Raw genomic sequence first — 19,522 nt, 5'->3', positions numbered from 1 at the left:
ATGTTTGTCTGTCTATTAAATTAAAAGGAATAAAGTCAGATGTGATCTGCTGAAGTAATTTTTTATAAATCAGAGATGAACGAGTGCTGATGACTAAGCTCATTGAAGAATTTTTGTTTTAAAGTGGAACTATTTATACCTAATAAAAAGATGTGGAGATTATCTTATAGATTCATGTCCACTTCTTATGGAAATGGTTGGCAGCTGCTTATCCAGAACTTAATTTATATTATTTTACTGCTATTTCAGTATTTCAGGGCGAAAGTGTTATATCAGCTGAATTAGATTATCCTCGTAGGAAATATTCCTGCCTATCTTACCTACCTTATGTGTTTCTTCCTCTGGCCATTCATTAGTTGATTTTTTTATCAAGCTTCTTATTTTTCTGAGTCCATAGTCACATTATATGCTTATAAAAAGTCAGAAATCTCAGATTAACAAGGCAAAGTGATATTTAAATGAGTCATCACACATGAAACATATCTCCTTTGAGACTTATTATCTACTCAAAATGCATGCTTTTACTAAATAAGTCTACAGCATCAAAACTAAAATGAACAGCAGGATTCTATCTCAAAATTACTTGTCTTATACCTACCATTGGTCTTGTCCTAAATATCTCATAACCCAATCTACTCATTGTGTATAGCCTCCCCTTGGGAATTCAGTCCCAGGGTATCAGAAAACCATTGTTGTCCTAATGGCTTTTAAGAGTAGCCCAGGAGAAGCTTCCATGGTTCAGATTGGACCTCTACTGGATCAGAAGCCAGGACATACCTGCTTTCAGCTAACAGAAATTTTCAGTCAAAGTTTTTATCTTTGTGGCACTGAATGTTCTGGAATGTGTGTTAAGCTTTCCTTTGCTTTTCCATGCAGATCAACCAACCCAAATTACCAATGAGAACACTGGATCCTCGGATTTTGCCTAGAGGACCAGACTTTACTCCAGCCTTTGCAGATTTTGGAAGGCAGACACCTGGTGGAAGAGGTGTACCTGTAAGTGCAAGTTCTCTACGACCCAATTAGTTAGAAATTGTCGTAGACTCCATGACATCTTATCTGTCGGCAACAGAGCAGATTTATTTGTTGATTCCTCTAATCAAGAAGAAGCAGAAGAGGCGAAAACTATCTTTTTACACTAATATTAAAGCAAATAATGAATACACTTGAGTTGTTTTTACTTGAAAGAAGCTGGTCTGCATTAATTTGGCCTTCATTGTTTTAATAATATTTTTTCACTTTCAATGACTTACAAATAGGTTTGAAAATAGAGCCAACCTTGATAAGATTCCTGTTTTGTTTTGAGGTGTCCTGATGTACTGGAAATCTCTGGTGATGGTCGGCTAATGGTCATGTCTTTGTCTTTATTTCTACAGATTTGCAAAGTGCAGAGCAGGCATGGATTGCCAATTCTGGATCAGAGCAAAGCCCCAACTTGCACTCCACTGGCGATGTCGCACTCACCCCTGAAGAGCCTGCCTCTAGGGGTGCGCTGAACCCTTTTTTAAAAATAGTCTTTGGTGTATAATATTTTCTGTTTTGCTCTTCTTATTTACTCTAGGTTGTAAAGTCAAAATGTGCACAAATGACATGTACAAAAGAGTGCAGTGTTGGTAAACTGCAGATTGCCATTACACCCCCAGTGGCAGGCTCTTCAGCGGTGGAAGTGGCATCACCAATGGAGTTATGCTGGGGCACTGCACTGTGCAGGATTTGGCAGGCTGTGCCTACTCCATGCTTTGTAGACTCACAGAAAGCATGGGGGGGGGGAGTTGTCAGTGATGTGAATGCCTCTTTTCTCCAAGTTAGAATGGCACAGAGAGCACTTTTAAAGTTCTGGAGGAGCATGGGGTTCGATGTACATTTGCAGATCACCCTGTTAAGACTCTTTATGCTTGTAAAAATATTTTAATGTAAGGTGACACTTTTTATTTCTCCTTCACGTTTTTATTTCTCGAATGGCAACTTTTGAAACCTGCTTTGAAATAAGACTATACTGTCTGAAAACAAATATCATTTTGTAGATATGTAAATTATTTGATTATTTGCCTGCAGCCAAATGCTGATTGAAAATACTTGAATGCCTACAGTGCATTGGAGGCTTTGAAAAAGCTACAGAAAACCTCTTTAACTTTTGAAGCATATTGTTTATTGAGCATCACCATCTTAGGGACCTTTGTATATGACATACTCTGTTCTTACACAGGTTTGAAATTTAACACTTACCTAGTTTCTCAAAACTTTTCTAAAGCTTGAGTTACCTCACCAAAAAGTCTTAGAAAGCAGTTTTCTACAAACCATTTTAAATTTTTTTCTAGCACTATCTCCCTTTTTTTTTATTCATATTTGAATTCAAATTCATTTTAAATTTAAATTCATATTTGTATAAATATATAAATTATATTCATTTTGGTTTATGTCTTTGTTTTGTCAAACATTTGAAATAATATTGCTGTCATTTTGATCATTCTCTGGATAACAGCATCTGTTGTTATTATTATATTGCTAAATTTTGTTTATATGTCACTCACAGAAGGTATGAATCCTCTTCCAGTACATATTGTCAGTTTCCCTTACCAGCTCACTATTCATTGTTTGTTAACAATTAGTTATGACAAAAAGGAAATATGGTGAGTTGGGAATAAGTATATATCTCTTTTAAAATATTGAAAATAGAAAATGAATTTTAAAAGTAACTTTATCACAATGTGTGTTTGCCCATTCATTTATATGCCTGCATGTATCAATCAGATCAGTGAATTATTCTGGTGCATTTAAACTAGTGACTGGAAATGAGACATTATCTAGATTTTGTAGTGTCTCCAAAAAGGTCAGGGTTAATTATTTAATTTTCTTTTTTTATGTAGCTTTGTCCTGTGTCAAAAGCTAGTGAAATTGTGATCTCTCAGGGTTATGTTGATATGTTAAGCCAGGCATCCTCAAACTACGGCCCGCGGGCCACATGTGCGTGTTTTTGCCAGTTTGTTTTTTTACTTCAAAATAAGATATGTGCAGTGTGCATAGGAATTTGTTCATAGCTTTTTTTTAAACTATAGTCCGGCCCTCCAGCGGTCTGAGGGACAGTGAACTGGCCCACCCTGTTTAAAAAGTTTGAGGACTCCTGTGTTAAGCCTTTAATGCAAGTAGTTATTCTTCTAGCCTCTCCCCTAGATAACATTCTTCACTTAATTGCCCCATTTACCTTGGCATATTGATGTTGATACAGATGGGAATGTCATTGGACAGAAATATCTAACATATATAAAGGAACAAAACTTAATATTGTTTGGGAAATGGCAGCAGCCCTACTCATCCTTGTTTTTGGTTCCATACCTCTAGTCACTTTTGCCAGTTGTCCAAATTGGCTTATAATTAATTACCTAATGATATTAAAATGTATAAGGTATGCTTGATAGTATGGCTCAAGTAGCCATGACTTCTGGTATAAACTTTTCTGCAACAGACTTGTTACAAAATAGTATTAATGTATACCTATTGTTTTAAATTGTAGTGAAGACATATATAGTTTTCAAACATAAATGTCCTTCAGGGGATGGTAAAGTACATATCTATTGGAAATAACCAGGAAATAACATCTGCTAGTTGTTTTAAAAAATCAAATTACATGGTGATTTTCGTTTATTTTTTTATTTTTAATTATTGTGAGTAGATAATATTAATAGTTGTATATTGTGGTAGAGTACCTATGATATTTTGATACAGGCATATAGTGGGAATTAATCAAATCAGGATAACTGGGATATCGATCACTACAGGCATTTATCATTTCTTTGTGTTAAGAACATTCCAGTTACACTCTTCTAGTTATTTTAAAGTGTACCCAAACATACTGTTGATTATATGTTGATTTGTTGTGCTATCCAATATTATTGATTCTAACTATTTAACTATATTTTTGTACCTATTAACCATCCCAACTTTACCCCTTCCTCTTCACTACCCATCCCAGCTTCTGGTAATCATTATGCCACTCTGTCTCCATGAGATCCATTATTTTTCATATTTAGCTCACACATATGAGTGAGAACATGTGAGATTTGTCTTTGTGCTTCGCTTATTTCATTTTACATAATGTTCTCCAGTTCCATCCATGTTGTTGCAGATGGCAAGATTTCATTCTTTTTTGTGGCTATCTAATATTCCATTGTGTGTATGTACCACAATTTCTTTATCTATTCATGTGTTGATGGACACTTAAGTTGATTCCAAATCTTGGCTGTTGTGAATAGTGCTGCAATAAACATGGGAGTAAAAGATATCTTTTTGATATACTGGCTTTTCCTCCTTTCGGTATATACCCAGCACTGGGATTGCTGGGTCATGTGGTAGTTGTATTTTTAGTTTTTCAAGTAACCTCCATACTGTTCTCCATAGTTGTTGCACTAATTTGCATTCCCACCAACAGCTTACAAGGATTCCCCTTTCTCCACAGCCTCACTAGCATTCATGATTGCCTATCTTTTTGCTAAAAGCCATTTTAACTTGGGTGAGATGATATCTCATTGCAGTTTGAATTTGTATTTCTCTAGTGACTAATGATGAGCATTTTTTCATATGCCTGTTGATAATTTGTATGTCTTCTTTTGAGAGATGTCTACTCAGATCCTTTTTACTAATTTTTAATCAGATTATTTGATTATTTTTCCTGTTGAGTTTTTGGAGCTCCCTATATATTCTAGTTATTAATCCCTTGTCAAATGGGTAGTTCACAAATATTTTCTTGCATTCTGTGGGTTATCTTTTCACTTTATTAATTGTTTCCTTTGCTGTACAGAAGCTTTTTAGCTTGGTATGATCCCATTTGTCCAACTTTGCTTTAGTTACCTGTGCTTTGGGAGTATTGCTCAAGAAGTCCTTGCCCAGACCAATGTCCTGAAGCATTTCCTCAGTGTTTTCTTTTATTAGTTTTGTAGTTTCCAGTCTTAGATTTATTTAAGTCTTTAATGCATTTTGATTTGATTTCTGTATATGGCAAAAGATCAGGGTCTAGTTCATTCTTCTGCATGTGGATATCCAGTTTTCCTGGCACCTTTGTCAGAGATAAGTTCACTGTAGATGTGTGAATTTATTTCTGAGTTCTCTATTCTGTTCCATTGGTCTGTGTGTCAGTTTTTATGCCAATACCATGCTGTTTTTGTTTGAAGCTCTGTAGTATAGTTTGAAGTCAGGTAATGTGATTCCTCCAGTTTTGTTCTTTTTGCTCAGGATGGATTTGACTATTCTGGATCTTTTGTGGTTTCATATAAATTTTAGAATTATTTTTTCTATTTCTATGAAGAATGTCATTGGTATTTTGATGGGGATTGCATTGAATCTGTACATCTTTGGGGGTAATATGGACATTTTAACAATGTTGATTCTTCCACTCCATGAACATGGAATATCTTCACGTGGTGATATTTTAATAGTGATCTATTTGCAGACATCATAAAAAGTACTCTAAAAGATACATCTTAAGAGGGGCTGTGGGCCTAGACTTGTAAATTGTCATTCATGTTCCTTTTAACTGACTTTTAAGATTAACCGATTTATTATAAAAATTCTAAAAGCAAAAAAGTTTCATAAGTTTATACCATTTCTCCTCTCTCTCTCTCTCTCTCTCTCTCTCTCTCTCTCTCTTTCTCTCTTTCTCTCTCTCTGTGTCTCTCTTCTCTGTCTCTCTGTCTCTGTCTCTGTCACTCTCTCACACCCAGGCTGGAGTAAATATCATAGCTCACTGTAACCTCCAACTTCTGGGCCCATTCAGTCCTTCTGCCTCAGCCTTATAAGTAGCTAGGACTATACACTAATTTTAAAATTTTTTTTAGAGATGGATCTTGCTGTGTTGTACAGGCTGGCCTCAAACACCTGTCCTCAAGCAATCTTCCCACCTGAGCTTCTCCCTTTTCTCTTTACAGCAACACTTGGTGGTCTTTAGTCTTTAAAAATCGCTAGTGAACATTGATTCCATTTTCTTTGATTATCCAGGTAAGCAGAAGAATTTGCAGTTATAGTCTCTGAATGAGAAAAGCAATGTGGGCGGGTACAGCGGCTCATGCCTGTAATCCTTACCCTCTGGTAGGCCGAGGCAGGCAGATCACTTGAACTGAAATAATCGCACAATAATTTGCTCAAGCCCAGCCTGAGCAAAAGTGAGACCCCCATCTCTATTAAAAATAGAAAAATTTAGCCAGGAGTCATGGCGTGCTGCTGTAGTCTCACCTACTCAGGAGGTTGACACAGAAGGATCACTTGAGCCCAGAAGTTTGAAGCTGCAGTGAGCTATGATGATGCCACTGCACTCTACCCAGGGCAATGGAGTAATGCTCTGCCTCAAAACAAAACAAAAAACCAGGAAATTGAGAAAGAAGCAATATATATTAAATTGTAAAACAGAGATGGGTATAATTTCTTATTTAACAACATTTATGAAAAATTAGATTGGGTAAAAAATTTAAACTTCAGGTTCACCTAAAATAAACTATGGTTCACTAATCAACCCAAATTTTGACACTTCATTTTAGTTCTGATATTGTGGACTTTGAGCGTAGTATATCTTAAATTTCCTCTTCTAGCCATTAATCAGGATTGTCTTGTCTTTCAGGCAAAGAAAACAGACATCGTTTCTTGTTGTATGCCCTTTTTACTCTTAGCACAGGACCCTATATTTTGTTTGTGTTTAGTAGATGAGCCATTCATCATATGGTGCTCCTTTTTTTTTTTTTTTTCTTTCTTTATTAAACCAGATAGCACAGGTGTAGTGGTGCTCCTTTTGAAAGATACTGTGAATTTGATGATTTGTATTAATTTTTTTGCACACAAAAAGAAACAAAATGTGTTTAAATCTTTATATAATTTTTGTTTAAGCTCTTTTTGATTTGTTGGTATTGATGATGATACCTTACCTAGCTGTTAAGGTCCTATTATGTGGCTTTTATCCTGTGATCCTCTCAATAACTTTTTCAGGTATGGGTGGCATTGTATATATGAGAAAGCTTTAAACTCATCAAAGTTAAGAGGCTTGCAGTAACTTTGCTCATAAGTAGCAAATTTGGACTCTAGAGTCCAGTTCTTTTGTCTTCTACTATGCTTTTTTTCTTCACTGTACTACTTTCCAGGCATTGATGTTCCAGTGAGGAAATTCATTCCCAGAATGTAAATATGAGAACATTAGAGACTGATTAATTGAGCATGTTAAGGATTTATAAGTATTGTAAATCTATTAAGGACTCAAATATTTGTGAAAAGTGTTCATCTTAGTTATATCCAGAGATACCCAAATATAATTTTTAAATTTGTTTTTGGAGCTTTATACATGGGTTATAATTTTAACTATTATGTCCTGGACTAACAATTTCTTAGCCTTTCAAAAAATGTTTTTGCTTTCAAGCATTGTTGTTATTTATTGAGTAATATTTCTCATGTCCATGTATGGCTTATCTGAAATTCACATATAGTTGCTTTGGGGCAGGTAAAAGAATACAGCATAAATCTTATCTACCACATTCTACATTCAGATCTCAAGGCATGATCCTTGTTTGCAGTAGTTTTGGGAAATGGACCTTTTCTGATTTTATCTCCAATTATGCATACTATGGCTCTTATATGATTTTGATATAATTTCCTTTTATTACACCCAGAAATATTTGTTGTAGACAAATTTTTTGTGTAAATGCATGGATTAAATTAAATGTTATATGATATAATTATTTCCTTGAGCTTAATCCAAGCATTGAAAAGTTATTATTAAGCCACACAAGTTTACACTAGAATATAACCTGGGTTATAAAACCCAGACCTTAACTTGCCACATTTTCTTAACAGAATTATTTGGTCTAGGCTACCTTATCAGAGTTTTACTTATAAATAAATGTTCTTATAGTAGTACTGTCTGGTTTAGCAGCTGTTCCCTATTGGTATTTTTCTGGTCTGATGATCTTTAGTTTCTTTCAGTTATACCAAGCCTGATACCTCTAGGTTTATCTGACCCTTTTTTTCATGTTTGCCAAATAGAGATCATACTATCATTACTGTATAATTAGCTGGATGCATTTGACAAGATTGGTATGAGGTTTCCAGAAATTCTAACTTTTGTTCCTGATGCGTTCTTGATACTGCCATTTCTAATTGGGGCAGCAAATGCTAAAGCTAAGGGAATAATTCTGTCAATGATTGATGTGTAAAGGCTTTTAAGCTTATCAGCTTATGCCTCAGACCGTGTCTCTCCTAGAAGCTGTCTTTTTATATAATGTATGATATTTGAATCTATACTTCTTTCACTGAAGCTTGTATGAATTCAAAAGGGCATTGTTGGGGCATTAAGTGAGAGGTGATTCTCATCTGTATGCATTGTGTGATTTTTTTCCATCTCTCTTGGAATCTATTGGCTAGCCCTTCAGTGCAACTGACAGGGGGAGTAAAAGAAAAATCTAATGGTCAATATTTGCTTAGCTTTTAAAGAACGATATATCAGAAAAAGTAACGGTAGCCAACATGCAACAGGTCTAGGAAATAGCAGAACTTGGTATCGATCCAGATGTTTAATTTTAGAAAATGATTTCCAAGCATTACGATAGCAAGTCTGAGTATTTTGATACACCAAAGCAACTTTTAACTTACCCCATTATCTCTTGCAGTAACAATACTTAATTTGGTGGCCACTATGACATGCCAACATGTATTGGTATAGTTAGAATCCAGCAGGAACAGAGAGCTGACAAATAGAAGAAGACATTTTTTCAAAGAGTAATTTAGTTTGACTCTAATTCATGATATTGATAGGCTTATTTTAGTATTTCTGACCCAGAAATTTGAGAGGGATTCTTAATGATATGCAGTCAGGCTGAATTTAGTTGATGCTACCAAGAATTTTAGTGATGAGGTTATATTTGCATTTTATCCTGGAAGTATAGAAACCCAATTTTTGAAGCAGATTTGTAACTTTGATGATTACTCTGTGAATTTTTGTAATTATTCAAGTGACCAGTGTACTAGTCATACAGCTAGTAATATGTAGAACTTCAATTAAGTGTAGTCTTTCTTGTTAGGAATAACAGGTTTATCAAAGTGATTTTCTGTCTCATTAAGGACCTCAGGATCAAAAATTGTAGTGGTGGAGAACATTATGTTGATGGTATTCTGTAATTATTTTTCTTAATCCCTCAAAAAGATCACATTTAACTTGAATGCCTAATACCCAATCTTTGCATCTAGAAGTGTTTGGTTTGACCATCAAGCTTGACTTACACAGAACGGCAGAAACAAATTGTAAGTACTCTGAATAGATATAATATTCTTGTCCTAGTTGTTGAATGTTGGACCACGGAGATCTCAACCTGGCCAAAGAAGAGAACCCAGAAAGATCATCACAGTTTCTGTAAAAGAAGATGTACACCTGAAAAAGGCAGAGAATGCCTGGAAACCCAGCCAAAAACGAGACAGCCAAGCTGAAGATCCTGAAAACATTAAAACTCAGGTGAAAACAGAAGTGTATCCTAACATTGTTTTGGAATTATAATATTTTAAAAGTTTGGTTTAACTTGCTTTGCCTTATTAGTATATGTAAAGGTATTAATTTAAGGCTTTTTATATGTTTTTCTTATTAAAAGCACTATTATAAAAGCCATCACAAATGCCAGACAATCTATTACCATATTCTCTTGAAATTGCCATCTGTGTTTCTTTTCAGAATAGTCACCATGTTTCAAGGGTTCATATGTCATAGACTTATCATTCAGACTTAAATTAATACTTCATTTCTTTAAAATGCATTTTTAGATCCTCAGTGATTGAGTCTCTTACTCCTGTGCTAATCTAATTAGTAAAGACATTGCTTTATATCTCCTTGTCAGGCCTTCATTTCTTATAAGCTAGAATTTAGAAATCCATTTTATTTTGGAGTCATTTGGAAAAATAGAAATAGTGAGAATAAATGTTTTTGCTTTATTCTCAATCTTAGGGGAAAGCATTTAGCCTTTCACCATTAAGTAGGGTTGTAGATGCCCTTTTTGTAGTTGGGAAAGGTCCTTTTTATTCCTAATTTGTTCAGTGTTTTTACAATACTGTTTTAAAAGACTTCTGCCTAGTATTCCATGCCATAATTTATATTATGCCATAATTCAGGCAAATTCCTATTTTTATGCATTGAAGTCATTTACTATAAGGTGTTATGATGGAACTTATCATAGCTAAAATCTTTTTACCTATCCCTAAATAAATTTCTGGAAGTAAATAATTGCTGGTCTAGAGAGCACATCCACAGTTTTGAAGCTTTTGCTACACATTGTCAAATTGCCCTTAGAAATGCACTATGATATTCCCACCAGTGAAGTGTGAATACACCTAGTTCTAGAATTTCCATCAGTAGTGAAAAGAAAGTATTGTAATTTTTGACTGTTTATTAAAACAGATGAGTTTAATTATTTCTGTGACTAGTTCACAGCTTTTGTTAATAATTTGAAAAGTTGAACTTGTAAATTACAAAAATATTAATCCTTACAGAAAGCACTATATTGTCATAGCTACTTTAATGCTCTTTTCTTTTTTGTGGCCCTTCTAGGAACTTTTTAGAAAAGTTCGAAGTATCTTAAATAAATTGACACCACAGATGTTCAACCAACTGATGAAGCAAGTGTCAGGACTTACTGTTGACACAGAGGAGAGGCTGAAAGGAGTCATTGACCTGGTCTTTGAGAAGGCTATTGATGAACCCAGTTTCTCTGTGGCTTACGCAAACATGTGTCGATGTCTAGTAACGGTAAGAAGAGAGGAAGGAGTAAAACCAGAAATCTTCAAGAGGTATATTCTCCCCTCACTACACATTCTTCCCAGAATTGTTATTGGGGCAGCGTAAAGGGGAGAATATATTTTTAGCACTTACTGATATAATATCTTCATTGTGTAAAGAGAATCTTATTTTATTAAAGTATATACTCACTGCTGGAGGGGGATATGGAGACTATACTGAAATGGGCATGAGATGGTCTCATCCAATGTGAGGAAGAATGAGTAAGGTTTAAATTAGTAATTTAAAATTATTGTGGGCAACCAGTTTTTCCTGAGATGTCATGCTATAGAAAAAAGCAAATGCTTATTTTCACATTTAATTAAATTTGAAATTAAAAAATATGTTGGTTATGATTCTAGCCTTTGTGCAAATGAAAGGATAGTTGTCATGTGGTCCAGAAGGTTTCAAAACTAATAATTTAATCTCATAGAAACTATGAGATTTTTCTCTCTTTACATTGTCTGCAGCCATTTAATCTCCACAGCCTGTCAAATCTAGGGCAAGACAGAGTGGGAAACCAAAGAACTTCTGATTAGTGTTCATTGTCCTGCTGTATTCTGCAATCATAAAACTGCCATGTACCATCTGTGTTTTCTCTTCCTATTACTGTTACCAAGGTACTTGTGTAAGAAATATGTGTCCCTTTAACATTTGAATTTCTTCTTAATTATGACAATTCATTGTCATCGTGCCTCGCTTTTTAGAAACAAGCCATGAAAATGCAAAATTCTATCATTCTACCTGTATTTTTGAGTACCTGTTTCAAAGGTAGGTAAATCTTTGGGGGCTTGGAACAGTTCTTCTGTCTTTAAGTAACTCAAAATCCGTCTTGAAAAAGCATTTTTAAGAAAAAAATCACTTACGAGGTATTTTGTTATGTAGCAGTATGGTGCTACCTGAATGGATGGTTTAGACCAAAAAAAATGTTGGGAGAAAAAGAAATCACTATACTGTGTTGGTGGGGGAGTGACAAAACGTTTATGAAGCAAGTTTGAGTTAGACCTGGGATGATGAGAAGTACAAGTATAGAGAAGAAAGAACATATTCCAGGTATGTTTAAGTCTCACAAACCAGTGTGAACCAGCTTTAGCCCACCACTACATTATGCTTACAGAAAAGTGTAGAAATTGTTAATCTACAGCTCAGTATGTATCAACAGAGTGTACATACCTTACACCCTGGTCAGTACTCTTTACCATTCCTTAAAGGTAACTGCTTTCCTGACTTCTAACTTTCCTGATTTACTTTTGAGATATTGAGAGCCTGAGATAAAATGGTAGCAATGAGAGTAGAATCATAGGTTCCTAATATAAACCAAATACAAACATCAAACAATTATAGGAGTGTTATGCTTCTAAGTATGAAAAGCTAAACTTATAGAAGAAAATTGAGGAGACTGTCTTTCTTAATGGGGAAAGATTTCCTTAGCAAGATTCAAAACATAAAGGAAAAAGTATTAAATTTGACTGTTAAAATTTGCAATTTTTGGTGCAGCAAAAGATACCTGTAAATAAATAAATATAGGCCAGGCATGGTGGCTAACGCCTGCAATCCTAGCACTCTGGGAGGCCAAGGCGGGCGGATTGCTCGAGGTTAGGAGTTCGAAACCGGCCTGAGCAAGAGCAAGACCCTGTCTCTACTATAAATAGAAAGAAATTAATTGGCCAACTAATATATATAGAAAAAATTAGCTGGGCATGGTGGTATATGCCTGTAGTCCCAGCTACTCGGGAGGCTGAGGCAGAAGGATTGCTTAAGCCCAGGAGTTTGAGGTTGCTGTGAGCTAGGCTGACGCCACAGCACTCACTCTAGCCTGGGCAACAAAGTGAGACTCTGTCTCAAAAAAAAGAAAGAAAATAAAATTAGCTATACAACTAAAAGTATATATATAAAAATTTAGCCGGGCATGGTGGCGCATACCTGTAGTCCCAGTTACTTGGGAGGCTGAGGCAGTAGGATTGCTTGAGCCCAGGAGTTTGAGGTTGCTGTGAGCTAGGCTGACGGCATGGCACTCTAGCCCGGGCAACAGAGTAAGACTCCCTAATTAATAAATAAAATAAAATAATAAAATATAAAGAAACCACAACTTGGGGGAATCTGTTTGGAGTGCATATAACTGATAAAATATTATAATAGAATCCAGAATTGAGGAAAAAGAAGCACATCAATAATAGGGAAAACTAGCCCAATTAAAAAATAGGCAGTTCAAAGGAGTGAAAATCCATTGGCCAATAAACTTAAGATATTCATTGTTATTCATTATTAGGAAGGTAATAAACCAAGAAAAGATCAGTCACAATCCTATATAATTCACTCCTTCGAGATTGAAAAAAAAAAAAAAAACACTTTAAATGTTCACAAATATGAATACAACCACTTTGGAGAGTAAACTGATGATAGTGTTCAAGATTCTCATATACTATTCCCCAGCAATTTCACATCTTGGTTCATATCCAGAGAACTTCCCAGATCTCCACAAGGAATCATATATAAGAATGTTTATTTCGGCCGGGCGCTGTGGCTCACGCCTGTAATCCTAGCTCTTGGGAGGCCGAGGCGGGCGGATTGCTCAAGGTCAGGAGTTCAAAACCAGCCTGAGCAAGAGCGAGACCCCGTCTCTACTATAAATAGAAAGAAATTAATTGGCCAACTGATATATATATAAAAAATTAGCCGGGCATGGTGGCGCATGCCTGTAGTCCCAGCTACTCGGGGGGCTGAGGCAGAAGGATCACTCAAGCCCAGGAGTTTGAGGTTGCTGTGAGCTAGGCTGACGCCATGGCACTCACTCTAGCCTGGACAACAAAGTGAGACTCTGTCTCAAAAAAAAAAAAAAAAAAAAAAAGAATGTTTATTTTTATATTGGTTTTAATAGTGAATAATAGCAAACAATTCAAATAGGCTATCTAAATAGGGCAATAAGAGTATACTGTACTTTTTGATTAATGAATTTGAATAATAATATACATACAGCAATAATTAAAATTAATGAAATAGGAGTGGGGTATGGTGACTCACACCTGTAAACCAAGCTAATTGGGAAGCTGAGGTAGGAGGATAAGTTGGGGCCAGGAAGTTAAGATGGGCCTGAATAACACAGTGAGACCCCATCCTAAAAAAAAAGAAAAGAAAAGAAGGAAAATAATTAGGTGTGGTAGCACACACCTGTAGTCCTAGCTACTCAGGAGGCTGAAGCAGGAGGATTGCTTGAGCTCACGAGTTCGAGATTTCAGTAAGCTATGGTTCCTCCACTGCACTCCAGCCTGGAAACCAGAGCAAGACCCTGTCTCTTTAAAAAAAGAAAAAAAAAAAAAAAAACAATTAATGGAGTAATACTAATTCTGTTGGCATGGGTCAACCTCAAATATGCAAGATAAAATTATTATCAACTAAATACATATATGATAAAATTATACCAATTAGAAATAATAAACATCAAATTCAACATAAGGAAGAGAAGGAAGTGAAATTAAGCAAAAGTATACAAGGATAAGTATTAGGGCTTCTGGCAATGACAAGTTAGATAATTCAGACCACCCTTCCATGGAGAACAATTAGGAAAACTGGTCTCAACATTTTTTAAAATCTTGAAGGCATCTATCCAGAGATGAGGAGAGGATCAGTAAGCCCATCACTAAAAACGACCCCAGCCCCAGGTTAAGGCAGAAGGGCTCCAGCCTCTCCCTGTCTCCAGCCCCCAGCATCTCTCTCCTTCCCCCCAGTCTCCAAAGGCATGGCCTCCCAGGCAACCTGCATACATTAATGGCCACATAATGCTGTTGTTTAGCTCCACCCTCTGGCCTTTTATGCTTGTTTCCTATAATTTCAGTCTCTTAAACTGGGTTTTGGTTTGGGAGACGGTGGGAAATCTTGAAGGCTTCAGAGAGCTAAACAATACTGAAGAAGTAATTATTAAGTCTAAAATCCTAGAAAAAGTAGAAATTCAAAGAAGAGGGTGAGACATTTGCTGAAACATCCCACTGGAAAAGGCACCTAAAAGTCTTGAACAACTCATTTTTCATAGACTTGGTGGGCCAGGGAGGTTAGAATTTGGGACCAAGGCCTGCCTAAAGGAGTGACAGAAGCAGCTGTAGTAAATCCTCCTATATTTTAGGTTGAGATCCCAAAGGACTGAATGCTTAGAATAAAGGTGAGTCAGAAATTGACCTGTTGTCACAGGGACTGTAGCTTTATATTAAATCATCTCAATCCTTGAGTTTGGATCATAGTTATTTGAGGTTGTTAGTGCCCCCATAGATTCCTGCAAGAAGCAAGTAAAAATTTAAAGACTCTCACAAAAATCTTTAAATTATTTAATATTTCTATGAATAGTTTTTCTAATAAAATGTTCAGCACACAATTGGAAATAATTAGGCACACAAGGAAAGACAAGAATGAGAACCAACAACAAACCAACCAGTGTCCCACCAGGGCTCCAGATACTTTTTCAGGCATAGATTTTTTTTTTTTTTTTTTTTTTTTTAGCCACTAGACCACCAGGGACAGGCATAGATTTTTAATGACTATACTTATTTTGTTCAAGGTAATAAAGGTGAGATTATAAACTTCAACAATGAACTAGAAAGTATATGAAAGAGCCAAGTAGAAATTCTTGAACTGAATTTTATAATAAAATTAAGAATTAGTGGAAAGGTTTAACAGGGTATCTGACACAGCTAAAGAGAACAATTATGAACTATAAGATAGGTCCATAGAAAATGTCCAGAATGAAGCACAGAGAAACCAAGAGATGAAAAATACAAAAAGGATAGTGAGAGGTGGGGAGGATTCTGTAAGTAGGTCTAACTTTGTTCTAGTTGGAGTTTTAGGAAGAGAGGTGATAGAATTTTAAAATTAACTAGTAATTAGTAATTAACTAAAGAGAATGGCTGAAAAATTTTTCATAATTTCTGGCTTATTAAAGCTACAGATAAAAAAGATTTTTTTTACAAACCCCACAAATGAATTAAAAAAAAAAAAATGAAAGAAAACTCTTAAGCTAGTCATAGTAAAGCTATTAAAAATAAAAGATAAAAAATAACAAGGGGAGGGAAAGATAATATTAAAAAGAACAATAATTTGCCTGAATGTTTCTTAATCAGAACTCAAAAATCACTGTATAGAAAGGAAAAGATTGGTAAATTGAACTATGTTAAATTACAAACATTTTTTTCATCAAAGGATGTGAAAGAGAGTAAAAATGCAAGCCTCGTAGTAGGATATAATTGTAACACAAAAATCCAATAAAGGATTTATATCAGATAATTTTTAAAAACCCTACAAATCAGTAAGAAAAAAATTTTTTAAACAGTCAAGAGCTTTGCACAGACATTTCACAAAATATCCAAATGACTGACAAATGTGAAAAGATTAATAAACTAGGTGCAAAACAAAACCATACAGTAACACCAGATTTCTAAATTTACTAGGTATTTACAAATAATTGAAGCAACAAGGACTCTCACATACTGCTAGTGGCAATGTCAGTTGCAACAACCACTTTAGAAAAGAGTTTAGTGTTATATACTAAAGCTAAAGTTATTTTTCTGCTATAATCAGCATTTCCATTCTTAGGTATAAACCCAAGCAATAAACATACATTTCTTATATGCTAGGAAACATACAAAATTGTTTGTAGTATACTGGAAAAAAAATGAAACAATTTCCATCAGTAGTATGGACAGATAAATTGTTATATGTTTATACAAGAGCAATGAACCTAAACTACAACTACATGCACATGGGTGAATCTCATAAAAATATATGAGCAAAAGAAGCCAGACCCAAAAGATACTATGTGATTTTTTTTCTTTTAATGTTCAAAAACGAAACAAAAACAAACTTTCATGTTTGGGGATCACATCTATGGTGTTAGGGGTTGCATATTTTCAAGGAAGTGATTATTTAAACAGTCTAGAAGGCTTTTGTAACTTTACAGGCAGAGTGGTGGTTGTGCTTTGGAGGAATTCAAGTGGATCTTCTAAGAGGTTTTCAGTGATCTGTATCTTGACCTGGTGCTATACTTGGTGGTGTTTATGAGAGTTTTCTTTGTCATAATTCATTGAGCTGAACGTTAAAAAGTTTTTAAAAACAAAAACTAAACAATAGAGTGAAGAGTATAAAAAGCACTATAGGCTCTTAATGTTTAGTTATTTAAAAAGATCTAAAACAAAAATGTTTAAATGTTAGGATTTGACAAATTTCAGTGATGAATACATAAGTATGTGCTATATTATTTTGTACTTTGTTAGAAGTCTATCCAGTTACTTTTTCAAGATGGCATGTACATAGACAACTGTTGCCCAAAACTGAGATGTTGGTATACATTTCACTAATGCCAGCTTAAGCAGATTTCTTTACTTCAAGCTTCTGTTTACTATGCTAATGTTTCTTGTGAAGTCAAACAGAGATCTACTGTGTATAGCATTTTCCAAACCTTTTAGACCGTGGCGCTTTTAAAAACTTCTATAAGGTAATTATTAGTTTGAGAAATGATGCTTCCTGACAAAATGAGAGAAATTGAAGATAGGAAATAAAAAATTAAACCTGGGGAAAGTACTCTTTTCTTATTTATTATACTCATTAATTTATTCAAGTAATTTATTATCAGTATATTTTAATTAAGCCAGCCATAGGTTAAATTGTAAAATCTTTGGCCTGATTTATAGTCTTAAAAAATATATAAGCCTGTGTGCCACTTTTCATGGATTATCAGTGTTGGTTATTTTAAATAAGGGAATCTAGTTCTGCTTAACCATGTATTATCATATCATATGGTCCTAAGGAGTAGTGGGAATCAGAGCAATATTTTTTTTGAGATATATGCTAAACTGGTTACATCTCTCTCATTTAATCCTCACAACCATTCATTATCCCTATTTTACAACTTTCTCTGAAAACCAGAAAATTGCCTAAACAGAGATTTTGTACTTACACAATAGAAGTTTTAAATATATATATATATATATATATTTTTTTTTTTTTTTTTTTTTTTGAGACAGAGTCTCGCTTTGTTGCCCAGGCTAGAGTGAGTGCCGTGGCGTCAGCCTAGCTCACAGCAACCTCAAACTCCTGGGCTCAAGGGATCCTCCTGCCTCAGCCTCCCAAGTAGCTGGGACTACAGGCATGTGCCACCATGCCCGGCTAATTTTTTTTTTTTGTATATATTAGTTGGCCAATTAATTTCTTTCTATTTATAGTAGAGACGGGGTCTCGCTCTTGCTCAGGCTGGTTTCGAACTCCTGACCTCGAGCAATCCGCCCGCCTCGGCCTCCCAAGAGCTAGGATTACAGGCGTGAGCCACCGCGCCCGGCCTAAATATATTTTTTGATAGTTATTCTTTGTTAAATGACTAAACCTTAGCTCAAGCAATGAACTAGATTAGAAATCTCAACCAGGTGGATTTTTGCCCCCTCAAGGGACATTTGGCAGTGTCTGGAGATATTTTTGTTTATTGCTATTAGCATTTTAGTAGATATAGGTTGGAGATGCTGCTAAACATTCTACAGTGTATAGAATAGCTCCCAATAACAAAGAACTATACAACCCAAAATATCAGTACTGTTGTGGTTGAGAGACCTTGGCCTTAGATTGTTGAGATTTTAAGTGAGAGAATACATATTCTGGTTGTTTAGAGCAGTTGTTAAACCACTTTTCTGCCCTCATCACATTCTATGGATTACACACCTCCATTTAAAACCTCTTCTGGCTGGGCCTAGGAGTTCACGCCTGCAATCCCAGCACATTGGGAGGCCAAGGCAGGAGGATCGCTTTGAGGCCAGGAGTTTGAGATGAGCCTGGGCAACAGTAGCCAGACCTCATTTCTACAAAAAAATTTTTAAATTTGCTGGAAATCCTGGTATGTGCCTGTAGTTCTAGCTACTCAGGAGGCTGAGAAAGGAGAATCACTTGAGCCTGAGAGTTGGAGGTTGCAGTGAGCTATCATCCGGCCACTACACTCCAGTCTGGGTGACAGAGTCTCTGTCTCAAGAAAATAAATAAAACTTCTGTTTCTTTGCAGTGATTATCTAGGAGAATCTGAGAGAATAAGATTATTTTGTATGTCAGTTTTTTCATGAGGTCTGAAAGGGTAGACTTTTAAGAAAGATTTCTTAGATTTGCAGAGGAAATTGATGTAATAGATTTGGCTTTCCCAAATTGTTCTTCAGTGCTGAATATATGTACATACATTCATACATATCCATATACACCACAAAGCTCTACCAAGGCAAACCATGTAAGGCTTTTGAGAATCAATCATAAGAGATAGTAAACCCTGCCTCTGGAGTATGTTGTTGCTTATACTGGTTCAACTAGGAACGAGAGAATACCCTCACAGGCTCCCTTTACAAGCAGCAAAGCATTTACAACTAGAATTTAGCACTTCTCTTAGGAGGAGGGCATATGAATTGAATGGCAAATGGATAAGAAGAGACAGGAGAAATCTTGTCCTGTATCTGAATCTGTGCTTAGATATAATTTTAAATTGGATTATTAGAACTTTAAATTTCTGTGCTTTTGTTCTAATCATAACTGAGATGAAAATCCCCCTGTCAGACCCCTCTAGAATATAAACTCTTAAGGGCAGGACTTTTTCTGTTTTGTTCACTGTGCAATTCCCAGTGCCTAGAATAGTTCCTGACGCATAATAGACCCTCAGATGTGTGTGTTATGAGTGGGTAAATGCCTGAATGAACGAATAACCAACTTGCAAGAGTTTTATGCCCTGAGACTATA

At 35.4% G+C, this 19,522-nt stretch overlaps 1 protein-coding gene across 24 annotated transcripts in view; it reads left to right on the top strand.

The window, feature by feature from the left end:
- EIF4G3 (eukaryotic translation initiation factor 4 gamma 3) overlaps positions 1-19,522 on the top strand; it is a 352,113-nt gene that overhangs the window by 270,424 nt on the left and 62,167 nt on the right. For 12 of the 24 annotated variants that reach the window (XM_075994744.1, XM_075994737.1, XM_075994731.1 and 9 more), the window contains 4 exons: positions 877-996; positions 1,377-1,487; positions 9,305-9,475; positions 10,559-10,756. In XM_075994744.1, the coding sequence (XP_075850859.1) occupies positions 877-996; positions 1,377-1,487; positions 9,305-9,475; positions 10,559-10,756 (600 nt within the window). The remainder of the gene's footprint in view (positions 1-876; positions 997-1,376; positions 1,488-9,304; positions 9,476-10,558; positions 10,757-19,522) is intronic. The other 12 variants (XM_075994735.1, XM_075994745.1, XM_075994741.1 and 9 more) reach the window with 1 other exon arrangement.

Source organism: Microcebus murinus, chromosome 2, assembly GCF_040939455.1.
Source record: "Microcebus murinus isolate Inina chromosome 2, M.murinus_Inina_mat1.0, whole genome shotgun sequence".
Classification (NCBI taxonomy): domain Eukaryota; kingdom Metazoa; phylum Chordata; class Mammalia; order Primates; family Cheirogaleidae; genus Microcebus; species Microcebus murinus.
The sequence above is the reverse complement of the archived record's forward strand: the minus strand, read 5'-3'. Positions and strand labels throughout refer to the sequence as shown.